Source organism: Caretta caretta, chromosome 3 (genome assembly GCF_965140235.1).
Source record: "Caretta caretta isolate rCarCar2 chromosome 3, rCarCar1.hap1, whole genome shotgun sequence".
Classification (NCBI taxonomy): Eukaryota; Metazoa; Chordata; order Testudines; family Cheloniidae; genus Caretta; species Caretta caretta.
The window spans coordinates 84,112,641-84,134,239 of NC_134208.1; the positions used below are offsets into that span (position 1 = coordinate 84,112,641).

General features: G+C 42.5%; 1 protein-coding gene across 4 annotated transcripts in view; it reads left to right on the forward strand.

Annotated features, from left to right (window-relative positions):
* ARMC2 (armadillo repeat containing 2) overlaps positions 1-21,599 on the forward strand; it is a 135,639-nt gene that overhangs the window by 98,412 nt on the left and 15,628 nt on the right. For all 4 annotated transcript variants that reach the window (XM_048844852.2, XM_048844853.2, XM_048844854.2 and 1 more), the window contains 4 exons: positions 10,145-10,463; positions 12,055-12,177; positions 18,052-18,165; positions 19,726-19,858. In XM_048844852.2, coding sequence (XP_048700809.2) covers positions 10,145-10,463; positions 12,055-12,177; positions 18,052-18,165; positions 19,726-19,858 — 689 coding nt within the window. The remainder of the gene's footprint in view (positions 1-10,144; positions 10,464-12,054; positions 12,178-18,051; positions 18,166-19,725; positions 19,859-21,599) is intronic.

The following is a 21,599-nucleotide window of genomic DNA, read 5'->3' on the forward strand; positions in this document are numbered from 1 at the left end:
CATTATAGCTACCCAGTACCTATTCCTTACAACAGACAACCTTATAAAATATATAGTATTCCTAGATTAATACAAGCAGTCCTATGTTTTTCATAAGGGTTACTAATGCCACAGTTGAATTTATAAAAGTGCCTATCCAATACCCTGAGACCACTATTGGCATCTCCTCTGCTTTGAGACATCTCAATCCTACAAGATATTGATAAAAAAAATCTTTTTCTGTTACTTTGTCTTCAGCTGTTGTTTTTTTCACTGATGAGTTTCAATAGATGTATATGGATTCTCTATTTTTAAAAATTATTTTGGGTTAACATAACTTTTTCTCCTTGATCCATATGTTTGATCATTTTAGGCTTTTTGTTTAAGCTCCCTTTTTTAATACAATAGTGACAGAGACCCTTCAAAAACATAAATTTATGTTACCCCTTCCCCCCACACCAGTGTAATAAGTGATTCTCTTGTATTATTAATTTTTGCTTAGAGAAAAGATCTTCCTGGGACAAATGTTCTGAAAAAATCTCAAGGGGATTTTCATGGTGATTAATCTAAACAGCCACAGAGGGTCAGCCTTTCCCTACAGCATGATGGCTTATAACATGCCTGGCTAACAACATGCATAACTTCAAATTTTTAAATTGTGATGATAATTGTTTTTTCTCTAAAGAGATGTAATAGAAAGAGTCTAAATATATACTTTAGACCAGGAGTTCTCAACCTTTTTCTTTCTGACCGCCTCCCCCAGCATGCTATAAAAACTCCACTGCCCACCTGTGCCACAACAACTGTTTTTCTGCATATAAAAGCCAGGGCCAGTGTTAGGGGGTAGCAATCAGGGCAGTTGCCCGGGGCCTATGCCACAGGGGGCCCTGTGAATATAAGTTGCTCAGGCTTCGGCTTCTGCCCTGGGTGATGTGGCTTGGAGCCCGGGCTTCAGCCCTAGGTGGTGGGGCTTCAGCTTTCTGCCCTGGGCCTCAGCAAGTGTAATGCTGGCCCTGCTTGGCCTATCCCCTGAAATCTGCTTGTGCCCCCCTTCAGGGGCCTCTGGACCCTCCCTGTTTGAGAACTACTGGTTTAGGCACATGACTGGCTTAGAATATGTAGTGCTCAAAGATACGATCCAAACTGTCTCACCAGCTGGTGTCACATACCTACGTGTTGTTCAGGTATAATGGTTGGTAGCTGTAGCTAAGAGGGTGAATGCAACTGTTGGAGTATTCGCATGAATATAAGGGAGGTGTATATGTATACATCTGTATATGGTATTGGCGAGACTATTACTGGAATACTGACAGGTTTCAGAGGAACAGCCGTGTTAGTCTGTATTCGCAAAAAGAAAAGGAGTACTTGTGGCACCTTAGAGACTAACCAATTTATTTGAGCATGAGCTTTCGTGAGCTACAGCTCACTTCATCAGATGTATACCGTGGAAACTGCAGCAGACTGGGCGCCCCATCATCTCAGGCATTGGCACCCTGACAGCAGGATTGTCTGGCTATGTAGACTCCCTCCTCAGGCCCTACGCTACCAGCACTCCCAGCTACCTTCGAGACACCACTGACTTCCTGAGGAAACTTCAATCCATCGGTGATCTTCCTGATAACACCATCCTGGCTACTATGGATGTAGAAGCCCTCTACACCAACATTCCACACAAAGATGGATTACAAGCCGTCAAGAACACTATCCCCGCTAATGTCACGGCTAACCTGGTGGCTGAACTTTGTGACTTTGTCCTTACCCATAACTATTTCACATTTGGGGACAATGTATACCTTCAGATCAGCGGCACTGCTATGGGTACCTGCATGGCCCCACAGTATGCCAACATTTTTATGGCTGATTTAGAACAATGCTTCCTCAGCTCTCGTCCCCTAAAGCCCCTACTCTACTTGCGCTATATTGATGACATCTTCATCATCTGGCCCCATGGAAAAGAAGCCCTTGAGGAATTCCACCATGATTTCAACAATTTCCATCCCACTACCAACCTCAGCCTGGTCCAGTCCACACAAGAGATCCACTTCCTGGACACTACAGTGCTAATAAACAATGGCCACATAAACACCACCCTATACCGGAAACCTACTGACCGCTATTCCTACCTGCATGCCTCCAGCTTTCACCCTGACCACACCACACGATCCATCGTCTACAGCCAAGCTCTGCGATACAACCGCATTTGCTCCAACCCCTCAGACAGAGACAAACACCTACAAGATCTCTGTCAAGCTTTCTTACAACTACAATACCCACCTGCAGAAGTAAAGAAACAGATTGATAGAGCCAGAAGAGTTCCCAGAAGTTACCTACTACAGGACAGGCCTAACAAAGAAAATAACAGAACGCCACTAGCGGTCACCTTCAGCTCCCAACTAAAACCCCTCCAACGCATTATTAAGGATCTACAACCTATCCTAAAGGATGACCCAACACTCTCACAAGTCTTGGGAGACAGGCCAGTCCTTGCCTACAGACAGCCCCGCAACCTGAAGCAAATACTCACCAACAACCACATACCACACAACAGAACCACTAACCCAGGAACTTATCCTTGCAACAAAGCCCGTTGCCAATTGTGCCCACATATCTATTCAGGGGACACCATCACAGGGCCTAATAACATCAATCACACTATCAGAGGCTCGTTCACCTGCACATCCACCAATGTGATATATGCCATCATGTGCCAGCAATGCCCCTCTGCCATGTACATTGGTCAAACTGGACAGTCTCTACGTAAAAGAATAAATGGACACAAATCAGATGTCAAGAATTATAACATTCATAAACCAGTCGGAGAACACTTCAATCTCTCTGGTCACGCAATCACAGACATGAAGGTCGCTATCTTAAAACAAAAAAACTTCAAATCCAGACTCCAGCGAGAAACTGCTGAATTGGAATTCATTTGCAAATTGGATACTATTAATTTAGGCTTAAATAGAGACTGGGAGTGGCTAAGTCATTATGCAAGGTAGCCTGTTTCCTCTTGTTTTTTCCTCCCCCCCCCCCCCCCCCCAGATGTTCTGGTTTAACTTGGATTTAAACTTGGAGAGTGGTCAGTTTAGATGAGCTATTACCAGCAGGAGAGTGAGTTTGTGTGTGTATGGGGGTGGGGGGGATGTGAGAAAACCTGGATCTATGCAGGAAATAGCCCGACTTGATTATGTAAAGAGTTGTCACTTTGGATGGGCTAGCACCAGCAGGAGAGTGAATTTGTGTGGGGGGGTGGAGGGTGAGAAAACCTGGATTTGTGCTGGAAATGGCCCACCTGTTGATCACTTTAGATAAGCTATTACCAGCAGGACAGTGGGGTGGGAGGAGGTATTGTTTCATATTCTCTGTGTGTATATAAAGTCTGCTGCAGTTTCCACGGTATACATCTGATGAAGTGAGCTGTAGCTCACGAAAGCTCATGCTCAAATAAATTGGTTAGTCTCTAAGGTGCCACAAGTACTCCTTTTCTTTTTACTGGAATACTGTGTCCATTCTTCAATAAGTATGCTGAAAATTTGGAATGGGTTCAGAAAAGAGCTACAAGAATGATTAGAGATCTGGAAAACATGCCTTATAATGAGAAGCTCAAGCTATTTAGTTTATTGAAGAGAAAGTTAAGAAATGACTTGTCTGATAGTAGGCAACTCTTTAGCAGAAAAGGCATAATGAGAGCCAGTGATTGGAAATGGAAATGGAAATTGGACAAGTTCAGAAATAAGGTGCACATTTTTAAGTGCAACAGTAACTTTCATTTTGGGTCACTGATTATTTTTGGTTTTGTCCTTGAATTTTCACTTCTGGTGTGTCGCTTCAAGATGTGTCCTGAATGTGTTTGGAAAAGTTCCCTCACAGCTTGACATGACTGCTGTTTGTTTGCCCTCTGGGCAGACTGTCAAGCCCAAAGGAGCACACTCATATCTTCTTTCAGAGAATACTTTACAAAGCAGAAAATCAGATTTTTTAGTGCTGGCAAAGTGAAGAATAAATTTACCCCACTTTGTATCAAGTGCTTAAAGTGAGTGTGATCAAAAGGGGTCATAAGACCCAGCAAATAAAATTTTCAACAACTTGAGCTGTGTTGTTGAGAGGTGCACGTTTTATCCCTGTCCAGGGCGAGGGGGGAAACCCCTTGTGATTGGCGGCTTCCCACTTTCTGCCTTCTGGGGTGTAAGTAGTCAGTCAGAGCTTCTGCAAGAACCAGCAAAGTTTCCTCCCCCCCCCCCCCCGGAGGCAAAATCATTCCCACAGGAGGGGATGGGGGAGAAGAAAAATCCTACCATTCCTATTCCCCCATCTCCTCTGAGCAATGGGACTGTTCCTCTGCTTCTCTTTCCTCCCCTCTCTCTCATTGAAACACCTGGCCTAGGAATGGGGAGAGAGGACCCTGCTGCAGCCTCTACACCAGCCCTGGTAGAGATGTGGGTGAAGGAGCTGCAGGGAGAGCAGAGGTTCAGGCTGGGTGTGGCAAAACTGATGTGGAGACTGGAGGGGGTGCAATTGATGGGAGACAGGCAGATATTATGTTGCTTTCATTTTTGTAGAATATTATAGACCATCCACTTTTTTCAGACCACTTTGAGTACTACTTGTATTGCAGGAGGGATTCACCCCTTTGGAGGACAGGCAAAATTACCATCACCCTCCATCAGCGTTTACACTAGAAGAGGAAGAGCAAATTTAGTTTAAAGCCGGGAACACAATAGAGCCTTGTGGTGGAATCTGCGTTTTTGGCTTGCTACATTTTTCCCCTCAGAGCCTGATACAGATGTCAAACAAACCAAAAACTGGGCTTAGTCTCATGTCTGGTGATAGCACATCACATACTGCAGATTGAAAAAAATTATTGGGTCACTTGATAAAACATATTTAGGTCAAGATTATTTAGCCACTTGGCTTTTCCCTTTCTGCTTAATAAATCTGAACTTTTGAGGATTTTTTCATCATGAGGTTCAGAAAAATGGCTTATGAAGTTTAGCATTACCAGTCGTCTTTAACCACAAAAGTCTAATATAGCTATTCTTTTTAGTTTCTAATGTAAATTTCTGTAAAATACTGGGGGTCTGCAAACACACATACTAACCTTTGTTGCAAGTGCAATGTAGGGGATAGACTGTTAGACTTAACTGGACAAAAATATTTGTCCATCACCATTATTGTCAGCCAATTCAAAGTTAAGAGTTAATGAAGAGTATATGTACACTGTGCTTTGGCTCTTCTAAATGCGTGTACATATTTGGTGCTAGTGCACAATTACATATGTAAAGGTGTCCTATCGTCTGCCTATTAGATTGAACAAGAAAGAAATCATGGTATTCTGTCATCCCTTCCTGGAACTTAAAGAAAAGAAATATCGTTTAAGAACATAAGAACGGCCATACTGGGTCAGACCAATCATCCATCTCGCCCAGTATCCTGTCTTCCAGCAGTGGCCAATGATAAGTGTTTCAGAGGGAATGAACAGAACAGGCCATCATCAAGTGATCCGATCCCCTATCGTCCACTCCACCATCTGGCAAACAGAGGCTAGGGACACTCAGAGTATGGAGTTGCATCCCTGACCATCTTGGCTGATGGACCTGTCCTCCAGGAACTTATCTATTTCTCTTTTGAACCCTGTTATAGTTTTGATCTTCACAACATCCCCTGGCAATGAGTTCCACAGGTTGTTTGTTCGTTATGTGAAGAAGTACTTCCTTTTGTTTGTTTTAAACCTGCTTATTAATTTTATTGGGTGACCCCTAGTTCTTTTGTTATGTGAAGGAGTAAATAACATTTACTTATTAATTTTTTCTCCAGACCATTAATGATTTTATAGACTTCTATCATATCCCCCCGTTAGTCATCTCTTTTCCAAGCTGAAAAATCCCAGTCTTCTGGAATTTTTGGAATTCACTTATACAAATTATTTTAATTGGCATCAAATCATAGAATATCAGGGTTGGAAGGGACCACAGGAGGTAATCTAGTCCAACCCCCTGCTCAAAGTAGGACCAATCCCCAACTAAATCATCCCAGCCAGGGCTTTGTCAAGCCTGACCTTAAAAACTTCTAAGGAAGGAGATTCCACCACCTCCCTAGGTAACGCATTCCAGTGTTTCACCACCCTCCTAGTGAAAAAGTTTTTCCTAATATCCAACCTAAACCTTCCTCACTGCAACTTGAGACCATTACTCCTCATTCTGTCATCTGCTACCACTGAGAACCGTCTAGATCCATCCTCTTTGGAACCCCCTTTCAAGTAGTTGAAAGCAGCTATCAAATCCCCCCTCATTCTTCTCTTCCGCAGACTAAACAATCCCAGTTCCCTCAGCCTCTCCTCATAAGTCATGTGTTCCAGTCCCCTAATCATATTTGTTGCCCTCTGCTGGATATTTTCCAATTTTTCCACATCCTTCTTGTAGTGTGGGGCCCAAAACTGGAGACAGTACTCCAGATGAGGCCTCACCAATGTTGAATAGCTGGGAACGATCATGTCCCTCGATCCGCTGGCAATGCCCCTACTTATACATCCCAAAATGCCACTGGCCTTCTTGACAACAAGGGCACACTGTTGACTCATATCCAGCTTCTCGTCCACTGTAACCCCTAGCTACTTTTCTGCAGAACTGCTGCGTAGCCATTTGGTCCCTAGTGTGTAGCAGTGCATGGGATTCTTCCTTCCTAAATGCAGGACTCTGCACTTGTCCTTGTTGAACCTCATCAGATTTCTTTTGGCTCAATCCTCTAATTTGTCTAGGGCCCTCTGTATCCTATCCCTACCCTCCAGCATATCTAGCTCTCCTCCCAGTTTAGGGTCATCTGCAAACTTTCTGAGGGTGCAATCCATACCATCCTCCAGATCATTTATGAAGATATTGAACAAAACCGGCCCCAGGACTGAACCTTGGGGCATTTCACTTGATACCGGCTGCCAACTAGACATGGAGCCATCGATCTCTGCCCGTTGAGCCCGACAATCTAGCCAGCTTTCTATCCACCTTATAGTCCATTCATCCAGCCCATTCTTCTTTAACTTGCTGGCAAGAATACTGTGGGAAACCGTGTCAAAAGCTTTGCTAAAGTCAAGGAATAACACGTCCACTGCTTTTGCCTCATCCACGGAGCCAGTTATCTCATCACAGAAGGCAATTAGATTAGTCAGGCATGACTTGCCCTTGGTGAATCCATGCTGACTGTTCCTGATCACTTTCCTCTCCTCTAAGTGCTTCAGAATTGATTCCTTGAGGACCTGCTCCATGATTTTTCCAGGGACTGAGGTGAGGCTGACTGGCCTGTAGTTCCCAGGATCCTCCTTCTTCCCTTTTTTAAAGATGGGCACTACATTAGCCTTTTTCCAGTCATCCGGGACCTCCCCCAATCGCCATGAGTTTTCAAAGATATAGCCTGCAAATCAGACTGGGTTCATTTTAGGGACAGGATTCAAATTCTTAAGAAGAAATAGGTCACCCATCCTTAGTCTAGCTTCTAACAGAGATCAAATAAAGTTTGTCAAATCAATAGCTGTGACAAACCTGTTCAATTTAAAAAGAGTGCTTCAATACAAATAGAAATTACAGTGTTCCTCTGTCTTCAGTACTAAATCTGTGCACGCTAGTTTCAAAAGATATGTCTTACTGTTGAAACCTATGTTTAGGGCCTGCAAATCCGCAGATATCTGCTTTATACCTGCAGGGATCTGCATCTGGGGATGTGGTTGTATTGTTTACTATCCTTGCAGATCACGGATTAGATGTGGATCCAAATTTTTGTATCCACATAGGGCTCTACCTGTGTTGTATAAATCAACCTGATAAATACGTACGTATTTCGTTTATTTGCAGATATGCCTGAAATGCCTGCATGCTTTCTCAGTAAATATTCCAAATGTTTGGCTATATACTAGCCCTGCCTACTGCTGATTTTTTTCAGATGTGCAAATATCCCATGTGTCTATGTACATTTATTCTTGTAACTGTTTTCAAAGTAAAAAGAAAAGGAGGACTTGTGGCACCTTAGAGACTAACAAATTTATTTGAGCATAAGCTTTTGTTAGTCTCTAAGGTGCCACAAGTCCTCCTTTTCTTTTTGCGAATACAGACTAACACGGCTGCTACTCTGAAACCTGCTTTCAAAGTGGCATTCATCTCTAACTCCATGCATGGCTGTCTGAACAGTGGTTTTTGGTTTCACATTACTCAGCTTAGTTGTTCTTATGGCATGCAAATTTTTGAAAATTTAGCCAAAAATACATAAAAATATAGCCTATAATTCCTAAGTAATATAAAATCACATCTGCATTTCTTGTATTTGACTGTTATTTAAACTCTGTCAGTGGATGGTAATGAAACTTATGTAATACTTTTTAAAACAGGATGTGCTATGCTAAAAAGAAATAATATCTTGTAGGCTTGTTTCATAGTCTGTAGGTGGAAAACATAGCTGAGATCACACTTCTCAAAATATCAGTTAAATTGATTGCTTTACAGTACCTGTCTGTTTATTCCCTGATTGGCTAGAGCTGTTGCTAAGCTGGTACTGTTTTAACCAAAATTAGAAAGTCAGTATAAAGCAAGTTAAACTAGACTGCCTTCTTTTTTCACTTCTCTCTTCTGATTCATCAACTGTTTGAAACAACAAATTCTTTGTAGCCTTTGTGGGAAGGCTTCCATTGGGGATTGTGATGGCTTAGGTAAAAAGCTTCTAGACAGTTACTTATAAAATAAAAATGTTTATACGTATCTTGTGTTGGTGACATTCAGATGTTTGCAAAATAGTAATAGTGGGAGCAATGCCATAGAGAGTCAGAGTGTCTAGCCCAAAGTGAGGGAGAGAGACTAGAGGTCACTCATTGATGACCCCCTGGCAAGTTCATTAGTAGTTGTGATGAACGCTGAAGCTCATTTTCTTGTCTTTGGACATAGATGTATCTCTGTGATGCAAGGCCTTGTGGGAGTGGTTCAAAAGAGGAGAAATTATTAGTGGAGGAATATATGATCCATTGATTAAATTGCAAAAATTTCTCTATCAAATGTTAATACATGTACAGTAACAAGTTGCCATTCTTTGAATGTCTCTTGATAAAGTATGGGGTTTATTCCTTGGGGGATTACAGTGTCTGAATGGGATTCCTGTATTTCAAGAAAAACAACGTGTAGGGTGTTTGTCAAAGCAGTGGTTTAGTGCAAGTACAGTCGTTTAACGGTTAGGGGTAGACTGACTATGCTGCACTCGGGATTGCCACTTCTTTCCCTGTATTGTTGAAACAGAGCCAGTACTTGGACTTTCCATTTTGGAAACTAGCTAGGTGTTGATGGGGGTCGAGACAGTTTTTTGAGTAATTTCATCTTTGGGAGAGAAAACAAGGAGAATTCTGAAAGCTAAACCAGCCCATGCTGTTGAATTAATAGCAGTTGGGGGTATTGTTGTGGGATGACACCTGAGTCAGTCAGCTCCTGCATCGCACAGATTGCTGTATCCCCATGGTGGTCGAAATGAAGGCAATGAGGGAGATGTAGTATTAGGATTGGGAGGTCTGTGGCATAGCAGACTAGACCTTTTTCATTGGCTCTTGATTTGCGCCTCTTCCCCCCCCACACACTTTATTTAAAAGAGAAATGCCAGGAGGAAATAAACCTTTATAGACACCATCTGAACAGAATTCTCGTTGTTGGGTTTGTGCTTCCTTGTGGACATCAGGTGACACTTCCATTGCTTTAAAATCTTAAGCTTTCTAGGGCAGCAGTAGCAGGGTAGAATGCTTATGAGGCCCTATTGGCCGTCAAAGCAACCCTCTGCTTATTTGGGAGACTGATTAAACCTTGCAAATGCAAGGCATTTACATAACTAAAATATCCATCTGAAATGTTCTATTATCCTGTTGGGTTGTTGGTCATTTGATGGAAATAGACTACTTCTATTTAGGAGACCCCCATGATTAATAACCTCTATGGTACTAGAACTGTGTGCCTTTGTTAGATGATTTTTTTTTTAAACTCTTCCCTCAACTGAGTAATCAAATACAGCATCAAAGATTGTTTCCTTTTTTGCTGTATTTAGTGTTCTTCCATTTGCATTGAATTGTGAAATACATGAAATATTGACATTTTTCAAACCGCTAGCAACTTCAACTTTTCTCTCGGTGTAACAGAGTTTGTTTATTTTATTGCAGGATTTAGTTGTCCGTGTTGTTTTCATTCTTGGCAATTTAACAGCAAAGAACAACCTGGCCCGTGAACAATTTTTTAAAGAGAAAGGAAGTGCTGACACCTTGATATCATTATTCCAAACCTACAATGAACTTGATTTGAATGCAAAAAAAGAACAACATGAAGAAGAAGAAAACAAATCAAAACAAAAGCATCCTTCAGAAACAGAGGATGTCCTTATAAAACTTATTAGAGTGCTTGCCAATCTCTCCATTCATCCTAGTGTAGGTGCTGTTCTGGCAGCTAACCATCGCATTGTGGCATTGCTTGTTACGGTTCTAGGTAAAGTTTGTATATTATGTGCGTTTTTTCATGTATTATTTTCATTCAGTCTGTCAGGCAGGTATAGTACTTCATTACTTCAGCTTTTGTTATTGGGAGAACCTTAATTAAATCTGCCATGTTGTTGAAATAGGAAAATCAATCTGCTAACGTTAATAATTGCAATGTATAGACTAACTTACTTTAAACAGTAGCAGAATTATCACCTTCATACTAAACTTTCCAGCATCTTTCCTGCAAGGCATTCAAAGGAGCCTTATGCATAGATAGGATTTATAGATCAGATTATTAAGAATAAATCAGACGACACAAAAAGATTAGTAAACTGTGGAAATTTTCTTTTGAACATGTCTGACTGAAAACTCATATAGTGAGCTTGCCTTCTTGCCTCCTCCCTACATAAGAGGATTTTTTTTTAAACAAAAAGTTTGTAATTAAGGACCTGTTTCTGCAAGCACATTCTGCTTGGTTCTGCCTTCATACAGCAGAAACGATCTGCAAAACTTACATGCCAGTATATTTTAAACACTATTATCCAAATCAAGGGGAGTTCTATATATTTCGAGCTTGGAGGATGGAGCTTTTATTGGCATTTCTGAGCTACTTGCTGCTGCTGGCAGCTGTAACTCATCTTGCTAAAAAATGGAATAGTTTGGCATGCTAGCAGCATGATGGCTGGTTCCATCCTGTTTTCATATAGGTTTAAGAGCAAGAACAATTTCAACAGTGCCAAGATTCATGAAATCTTTGCTACAAGTTTTTGTTTGTAATAGTATTAGGGATGCTGTAGCTTCAGTACAGATACACTTAGAATGGAGGCAGCTACCAAGTGGCCTTCAAACTAAATGCAATCCTGCTGTGCCATTCACTATTACAATAGTACCTCAGAGTTATGAACATCAGAGTTACAAACTGACTGGTCAAACACACACCTCATTTGGAACTGGAAGTACGCAATCACAGCAGCTGAGACAGAAGGAAAAAAAGAAATACTGTACAGTACTGTGTTAAACTACTAAAAAAATGAAGGGAAAGTTTAGGGAAAAAAAAGATTTGACAAGGTAAGGAAACTGTTTCAATGCTTGTTTAATTTAAATTAAGATGGTTAAAAGCAGCATTTTTCTTCTGCATTCTAAAGTTTCAAAGCTGTATTAAATCAGTGCTTGTTGTAAACTTTTGAAAGAACAACCCTAATGTTTTGTTCAGAGTTACAAACATTTCAGAGTTATGAACAACCTCTGTTCCCGAGATATTCGTAACTCTGTGGTTCTTCTGTACTACAGAAGTGCAGGCCTCAGAGTCCACAGCCCCTAATATTAGAGCTGGTTGAAAATCAGGACATATTTTTCATTAATTCTTTTGTCCAGCACTACCCAGCAGACAATGGTTTATCTTGGGCAGGGCAATCTGCTTCACTTGATGCAAATTAGTTGTAATCTTCCATGGTCCAGGCAGATTACCAATATAACCCTTGTTTGCACAGAGTTTGGGTGCCACAACACTACAGTCAGTTGGGCTGTGAATTAATTTTCTTGAGCTGTAATCAATCTTCTAAGGTAAGACTGATGTATATATTTTTTTAAAATATCAGAATACAAGTCAATTGATGACTGTGAGGAGCTGGTGATCAACGCTACCGCAACAATCAACAATTTATCCTATTACAAAGGGAGGAATTCTGTAATCGAACACAAGAAGCTACACATCGCGGAGTGTAAGGTTTTTAAAAATCAATTCCTTCAGTATGTCTTTTAGAATATCTGGGATAAGATGTGTATTTTGATTATGTTAGGGCAATGTGGAAAAGAGTCATTAAAAATATTTTGTGGTATAATATAGGAATTTCGTAGGGCCAAATTTTCCCCATAGCTGAAGAGAATCCCTGCATGCATCCGATGCCAGACCTTTGTCTTTAGAACTCTGTGAAATCATTACATTGTTGGCAAAAACAGCCTTTCTCCCCCAAAAATTCACTTACTCACCAGATTGTTTTCTGTTATATGATTTTTGGTAAAGCTGTTCAAAACTTCAATAACTAAAATGTGAAAATAGTAGTATGGGGTTGTTGCATGTTTTTTCAACTCCAGTTCAGATTTTCTCAATTTACAAGTAAAAAGTTTTAAAAGATCAAACCATCAGCCCGGAAATTTGATGATGATGGTGATAATGAAGTGGTGGTGGTGGTGGTGGTGGTGCCTGGATGCTGCATCTGAGATTGGGGCCTCACTGTAGTAGATACTGCACATACAGTAAGAGTCCCTGAAGAGGATACAGTCAAAACAGACAAAACAAACAAAGGGTAAAAGGGGGGCACAGAGATGGGAAGTGGCTTGCCCAAGGCTACATAGCAGATCGATGACAGAACTAGGAATTGGAACCCATATTCTTTTAGCCCAGTGCCCTCACTGCTAGGCCACGTTTCCTCTCTAGGTAGCAATGGTGTGGCTGTCTTATGAGCCAGAATGGAATCCATCTCATTCCCCCAGAGCTGTAATGGCTCTCAGTGCTAACAGGAGAAAAAAATTAATAAATTTGTAACTAACATAAGCAGACGTGACTGACTGTATATAGGGAGCAGATCTGGGAAGTAAGATGATGTCATTTTTACCATGGCTGCACTAGGCAATGCTTCCTTGTTTTTTTGTAATAGAGGATGAGGCTTTAAGATTTTTCTCTCATCTTTTTAACAGTATTTTGCATTTCAGTATGAAATGCAGTTCTACAAGTTTGCTGCTTAGATGGATATGCAGAAGTGCAGAAAACTGTTCAGTGGTGAAAATCCAAGTTTAGAAATGGCCTAGAGCCAATGCCACCTAATAACTATTGGCCAGAAGCCAAATACAGCCTATGGTGTGGTCTTGGAGCTGGAATTAGTTATTGTCAGCCTGTGTTGTCAATCTCATCACCATCCCTGGAACCACCCACATTCCTCTCTTCCCTTCATTTCACTGTTTGAACAAAGTAATTTGTAGGAGAGATGCAGCCTTGTAGCAGGAGGGCCTGACAGTTGCTTACCGCAGGAAACATGTTGAGAAATACCTGTTGTGTGTTGCAGTCAGGTGTGTTCCAAAGACAAAAAATGTATCACTTAAGAAGGCTGAGCCACAGTTAAGTCATCTCTGGTATAACAACATCCAAAGGAAGGATGTGAATGAGACCAAACTGTTCTCTCTCTTCTCTGTGGGGAAAGAAAGGAAGAGTGGAAGGTTCTCATTGGCGTACTCCCTTCCATGAAGAGGGGTGGGTTTCAGTGGTTCCCTCTTTCACTGCAGAAGATTCCTGTGAGGGCTGATGAATGGTGGCTCCTGCAGCAGTCTTGAGTGTGCACTGAAAACTAACAGGGCAATTCATGACTCCTAGGCAATGCTGGAGACCAGTTTTTCTGCCAGAAAATATAGTGGTGTCATGTGAGCTACTCACGTAAAACTGCTGAACAGGAAGCAGCCAGCAGAAAAAAGCTTTCAGACTAGCTGCAGTGTTTATCATTGCCAGTTAGGACAAATCTGCTTGTTGTTTCACTGGCAGTAGTGGACACAAGAAAGAGGATTGTGGACCTCAAGTGGTTTGTGAGCTACATGAGTTTCCAAGTGCTTGGCCTTTAGGGGAAACTTAAAAGAACTTTCTGAATATTTATTTTAATAAACTCATGATGTATATACTTAAAAAGCATGGACAAGTTGCCAGAGGATATAGGACAAATGTTTCTTGCTATGGTGGTTGAGGAAAAGATGGTGTCCAGTATCTTGCTTCAGGCTGCATTAGATGTTGTGGATTCTGTGACTAGAGCCATGGTGTCAGCCATCACGGTGCCCAGATGTTCATGACTCCAATCCATCAGGTCTTCCTCAAGAGGTCCAGCAAGCCATCCAGGACCTTGCTTTTGAGGGACTGATGCTTGTTTTGCAGAAGACCAACTACAAGCTGCATAGCCTCAAAGGCTCTAGCAGTTCACTTAAGTCTATAGCCATTTATACACCTTTCCCAAAGAAGCAACAGTTCTGTCCCCAACAGCCTCATCAGTATGCTTCTTTTACACCTTTCCACCATGCCAGCCTAGGAGGAGAGGCAGCTGTTAAAGGAGACTACTTCTGCCTACTTTTTCATCTGCTGCCAGCTTGTCCAGAGTGGAAACACCAAGCTGTCAATTTGACTTGCTCATCAAGGACAGCCTACCAGTTTCCTGTTTGACAACTTCTCCTACCCTAGTGTTTTCCAATAGGCTGTCTCACTATCTAAATGCTTGGACCTGTATTACTTCAGACTAGCGAGTCTTAAGCATGGTGGAATTGGGAAACACCCTTCAGTTTATTTCTACTCCCCCCTTTCCTATTTCCCCATCCCAGTTCCTTTTCACGGATCACTCTTACAAGGAAGTTCTCCTTCAGAAGGTACAATCTCTCCTCTGGTTGGGAACCTTAGAGGACTTTCCTCAGTTACACAAAAAGTGTAAAAAAGCTAAGCAAAAAGTAAAAGCAGGTCTCAGACCCATAGTTAAGGCTGCGAATAGTTCACGGAGGTCACGGATGTCACAGCTTCCGTGACTTTCCGTGACCGCCGTGAATTTTGCAGTCGTGGTGTGGCTGACCCCAAGACCACTCCAGCAGCTGGGGAAGCCCTGGGGTCAGCCGCACGAGCGGCTGCTCTGGCAGCCCCAGACAGCTGGTCCCCGGCGCTGTCCTGAAGCAGTGGTCTGGGACCAGTGGCAGGGGGCCCCCAGGTGGCTGCCCCCGACCCAGACTGGCGGCAGTCACATGGCCCTAAGCCGCTGCACTCCCTTCCCAGACTAGCAGCGGTGGCAGCAGGACCTTGGGCCGCTCCCCGGACGCAAGAGTGGCAGTGGTGGTGGTGGTGGTGCGGAGCCCTGCCCGTCCTCCGCCCAGAGCTGTGGTACGTGGGAGCCCTGGCCGCCCTCCGCCCAGAGCAGTGGTGGGCGGGACCACAGGCTGCCCAGAGTGGCAGCGGTGGCGGGGCCCCAGGCTGCTGCCCCTCCTCCAGCAGAAGCGTCACCCTGCACTGTTCGTTTTCCAACTGTGGGAGAGTCCCACCTAGACCTGTTTTGAAACCAAAATCACAGGAAGTGTCAGCAGTTTGGTTCACAAGTAGGTCACAGCCCTGAAGCTCTCTCGGGCGCTTTCCTGTTGCCCTGGTCAGACAAGCTCATGTGCTCATTTCCTCCAGTTCCACTCCTACCCAGAGTGTTAAAATCAAGCAGGATCATGCTTGAGTTATGCTCATAGCTCCAACGTGGCTTCGCCAGCATTAGTTTTCCACTCTTACCACCAGCCACAGACATCATCTCACAGGACCATGGTCAGCACCTCCGTTCCAACCTGTAGGCCCTTCACCTAGCAGCCTGGATACTTTGTGGCTAACACCTCAGGAGGAGATGAAGGATTTGGAGTATTTATATCCACAAATTAGAAGATCCTATTCCCTCTTGGGACTTGAATCTGGTGTTAAAGCTAATGGGTCCTCTCTTTGAACTGCTGACTACTACTACAGTATATACTACTGACTACTTCTACAAGGTCAATGTATACCTATGTTCTCATCTGAAATTTCTGACTGAAGTGGTTTCTCACTTCCACATCAATCAGACAATATATTTACCAAATTTCTTGTGCCTCAAGCTCATAAGGATGATGAAAGACTGCATATATTATATGTTAAGGGAGCATTAGCATTTTACTCAGACAGGAATAAACCGTTTAAATAGTCTTCATAATTGTTTGTGGCAATTGCAGACAAGAATGAGGGGCCTTCAGGACTCGTCTCAAAGAACCTTGTTGTAGATCTCTTCTCATATACTTTAGTGCTATGACATGGCATACAGCAGCCCAAGGTAGTAGAGGGCACATGCACTGCCCCGACAACAGTACATGAGTGCGTGCATACCTGAAGTGGAATGGACACGTGCAATCACTTGAAGAAAAAACAATTACAAACCTGTTCTGTTTCTGTTGTTCTCTGATATGTATTGAACATATCCATTCCACTTTAGGTATGCGCACACTCACGTACCCTTGTCGGGGCAGTGCATGTGCCCTCTGCTAGCTTGTGCTGTTGTATGATGGTATAAAGGGCAGAGCTGCCCCCAGCCCTTCTCAGTTCCTTCATACTGGACAGACTGCGATATAGAGGGGAAGGAGAATGGGTTGTGGAATGGACATGTGCAGCACATATCAGAGAACAACAGTTAGAACAGGTTGGTAACCATTTTTTGCCTCCAGTGAGCAGATATTATATGAATTGTCATATGCTATATAAAGCTTACTGTTTCTATTTCTGTAATCAGAATCGCTCTCTTGGCAATCTGTTGTACTCAGGAAAAACATTATTTTTTCATGGAACTGTACTGTACATTTAAGTTCACTTTTTCAAAATGAGGAGAGTAAAAAGATAGTTGGAAGTTTAATGCTGATAACACCATTAGAATGTGTCCAATTTTACAGGAGAGCTGATGGGGAAGCAAGATTTGTAGTTGAATGATTATTGCTAAACCGTACCACCTCTCTAAATGTAGATGTTTTGATGGCACGAACTAGTTACTAAGAAAAGATTTGAATTTTTAATATAAATACTGTATTTATATAAAGATGTGACATCCCTGATAGATCTTGGGTCATTAAGGATCCGGTCCTGCAGTCCTTAACAAAGTCAAAACTTCCATTGCCATCAGTGGGAATATTAGCTGAATAAGGGATGCATTTATCGTCATCTGTCTCTCCCTTCTCTATCACTGTCAGCAACGTTACCATCCTTCTGGCGAGATTGACTTGCAATCTTGATATCCCCTGTGATTGTCTCTTCTTCTCTCCCACAGTCCCTAAATCCTGCAGTTTTCCCACTAGAATGTCTTAGAATCCTCCATTTCTCTCTGTTCCCACTGCAAAATCCTCTTTTCCAGGTCCTGATCATTTCTCTCCTACACTATGGAAGTTGCCTCCTCTTTGGCCTTCTGAATTCTCACCTCAGTCCATTCAAAACATCACAGTAAAAACAAAGCAAAATAATCTACCTGGCCCATCACTCCAACCATGCATAGCCCTTCGTCAGGTCTCTTCACCAGCTTTTCTCCCCTTGACAAGTCTCAACGGCCTGCACAACTTAGCTTCTGCCAGACCCGTATGCTTTAGTCTCATTTTACTCCTCCACTTACCCACTTCACTGCACCCCAGTTGCCAAATTAACTGCTATGTGTATAGTCTTATACTATTCTTATCCAATCCACCTCCTCTGTCTGGAAATTCTTCTCTGAGCCAGTTCAGGGTGTCTCTGCCCATTGTCCCCTTCATGTCCCTCCTTAAAACACAAACCCTACTTCTCCTTTCAAGGAAGTGTTGACTAAACAGATGATTAAAAATGGAGCGAACAATATATGTTCTCTAAGCATCGCCTTTCTGTCTGTCCATCCTGTCTTTTCATCCAACCCCCCTCCCCTCCCATGTTTACTTTGTCCATTTAGTTTGAGAACCCTTCAAGACAGGATTCTCAAATGTATCTGTAAAGAGCCTAGTGGCACATTTGGGGCTATATAAATTATAAGTAATGATACCTGTACCTTTTTTGTTTCTGTGCAAACAAATAGTGCTTCTAAAGCTGCTAATGAGCAGCAATATGGATGGAATTCTGGAGGCTGTTAGAGTCTTTGGCAATCTTTCCCAATACCGTGAAATCTGTGACTTCATCATACAGAGGAAGGGTAAGTTACTCTTGCATTAGTAGTGATTCTGTGTAAGCTATTTAGATAGGCACCTGTGCCAGTCAGCATCTATAACTTGAAACATACAAGCATGTAATATGGCACTGAAAAATCCAATAGCTACAGCATAAACAGCATTTATTAGTTTAATTTAGATGAATGTTATGAAAACTTAGATAATGAGTGCGGGAATACATTTTTCTTCACACAAGAAAAAAATCTATGCCCGCAGAAATTGTTTGTTCTTTAAAATAATAATAGTCTTTAAATTTTCCCCTGGCTCCCCAGATTCCTAAAGTTCACTTTGACTAGATGTCCTCCATGGTTCTGTGTAAAAATGAAACTCCAGCTTAAGTATTCATAAGGGTTCACATTTGTGGGTCTTTGGTTCCCACATGTGACAGTGTGTGCATCTATGGCATGCATCTTAAAACATTTATCAACCTCACCAAGAGGGAGCTCCCTTTTGCCTCTGGGTGAGGTGTAAGATGCCAGCATTCTCATAACTTTTTTTATTTTTCATGGCAGAGGAGCTTTAGGGCAAATGCCAGATCTTTGCAATTTGGAGAAAGTATCTTGTAAAAGTTTAACTCAACACCGCCTCTCTCTATAATGGCATTTGGACAGATCAGGGGCAATAAACAGAAATTCATGGCCCTTGACCTGTCAATGACTTGTACTAAAAATATCTGTGATTAAATATTGGGGAAGGGAGGGGTCCTGTGGGGGTTGCACTTAGGACCAGCAGCACCAGCTACCGGGGGGCCACGGACCACTGGAGCAGCCCCGGAGACAGCCACACCAGCTGCTGCTCCAGTGGCTCCAGCAGTGATCCCCAAGCAGCTGGCCAGAGCAGCTGTGGCCCCAGGCAGCAGTCCCCGGGTGGGCGGCTGGAGCAGCCGCGGACCCAGCAGCGGTCCCTGGGCATCCAGCCGGAGCAGCTGCAGCTGGTGTTGCTGTCTCTGGGGCTGGTCTAGCAGCTGGGTCAGCCCCACTGGCCCCTGCAGAAGTCACAGACGTTGTGGAAAATCACAGAATCCGTGACTTTTATGACCTCTGTGACAGACATGGAGCCCTAATGATAAGCACCTGCAGCTCCAACTGAAGTAAATGGGAGTTCAACACCTCTGGTGCCCAAAAGATGGATTTATGTACCTAATTTTTAGGTATCACAGTTTGAAAATTTTGCCCCTACGATTCATTCCAATATCAGGACTGCTAAATGAAAAATAAATTGAAGTATTGTTTTAGTTTCAGTTTGGCAAAACCAACAGTAAAAATATACCAACTTAATATAAAAACACAAATATAAAAGGCAACCAGAATTCCTTTGGGGGATTAGGGGAATCCGTACTCAAACTTTATGGAGTTATGGCTGATATCCAATCTCAGAGTACTCTAGCAACATTACAACATGTCATCAAGTAACATTTTCAGGTAATTCTGTGTGCTTCAGTTAAATGCTTCTTACTGTCCTCTAAGCATACAAATGTAATAAGTACAGTATAGCCCAAGTCCATGTTTCTTGAGGATGGTTTTGTTTTCTTCTGTACAATCCAGTATACAAGTTCATGATTGCTTTGCTCGATGCCAAACATCAAGATGTCTGCTTTTCTGCCTGTGGAGTTCTGCTAAACCTTACTGTGGATAAGAACAAACGAGCTGTACTAAAGGAAGAAGGAGGAATTAAGAAGTAAGTTTGGGGGGAAAAATCCTGATCAGGGATATCAAGTGGCTTTAGATGATGATTCTGTGTTATAAGCAGTTGTTCCCTGTCTGGATTTCTGCTGTATTTTTCCCTTTCTCTGATGTTATGCAAGTGCCTCACCAAGTCTGAGTATGGAACTGTGCAGATGATTTGATAAGAACATTACAGTTATTGGCAAATCTAATTTTATTGTTTAACTTCTAAATGGAAGAAATAAGAAAGCATAATGTATTTTTGTTTACTGTTTTTTGGTATTTAGATACCATTCAGGGTTGACTCCATGTTGCCACACAGTAGATTAGAGTTTGATTCTCCAACCTCAGTGTCTTGCTCCTTGGCTTGCTAGAGGTTCAAAGTTCATTAGATATAGTACACTTATCCCATAGGAGGAGTACCATGTATTACCGTGCACCAGGCACTTAGTTAATCACACCCCCGCCCAGGTGTGGCACATGACTAATTGGGGTTCTCTCCCTTGCCTTCCAGGTGTGATAGGGTTAAGTCCATCACATAGTCCTATTCAGCTCAGTTTGTGGAGAGGTTATTTCAGGGTTGGTCTGTAGAAGGAAAGTTGGTACGAGAGAAGGGAGTGCATTGAAGAGATGAGAACAACAAAAATTCATGAACAAAAACTGTTTAGCTGTCAACTTCTGTTTTCTCCCAGAACAGCATTTCCAGTAGAAAACTGTGACATTCTAGACAAAATTGCTTACATGAAAAGAATTGGCAGATATTAAAAAATAAATGTACCTTTAGGGTTCAGTAATGTTTTGCAGAACCAGGTAGTAAAAGCTTAATCAAAACCCTCCTTAAGGTGGACTCCAAACTTCTTGCAGCTAGTTAGCCCAGCCCTGCCATGAGGCCGCCAACATAGATTCATCCAGCCAGACCTCTTGTTAAAGCAAGAACTCTGTTGCTTGTATAAACTCTTACAGCTCCACCCTATTTTATTGATGAGCACTGCTTTGGTGGTAATGCTGCCAGCTGCCTCCTTCTGTTAGGGTGTGACTTCACTGCAAAGTTAGCCTGGGTGTTGCCCCTAACCCATCTCCCATCCATGCACACAAACCTCTCACACCTCTTAGTGATGCCTTGAACCCATGATAGCTGGCAGAGATAGAGGTATGGGTTAGAGCCTGGGTTCTGTTTTCACTCAGGCTGGTAACCTGTATATTTTTCAGTGTATAGGTATATACATTTCAATGTATAGGGTATAGGCTAAGACATTTGAGTACTGATAGTTCTCCAGTGCCCTTCCCATAATTCCCCTTGTGTGCCCAGGGGACAGATACGTCCTCCCATAATTCACTGGAAAAGAATCAGAGGCTTAGCTTCCTGCAGTACAAGCAACCCTGGGAAATACTCCCAGAATCCTAGTGATACACACAGGGGACAGTAGCACCAGTGAAGACACAGAAACTCATGTAGGGCATTGCAGTGGCTGCTCACACCTGGGTATTCAGACCTGGGTGCCAATCACCTGGACTAACTGTACAGTAAAGACATCCTTATGGTGCATCTGCCCTAAGTGAGGAGGCCATTTTAGAGATTTCATTCCAGAAAATGGTTTGTTGCATCATTTTTAACTATTTAGAGCAGCCACATAGAAATACTGGTTTTGGAAGAACCATTCTGATGTATTCACACACAGCACAACTTATAACAGTCGTTCTACTAATGCATTTTAGGATTTCTGCAGCACCTCTACCATAGCGTCCCGCACATT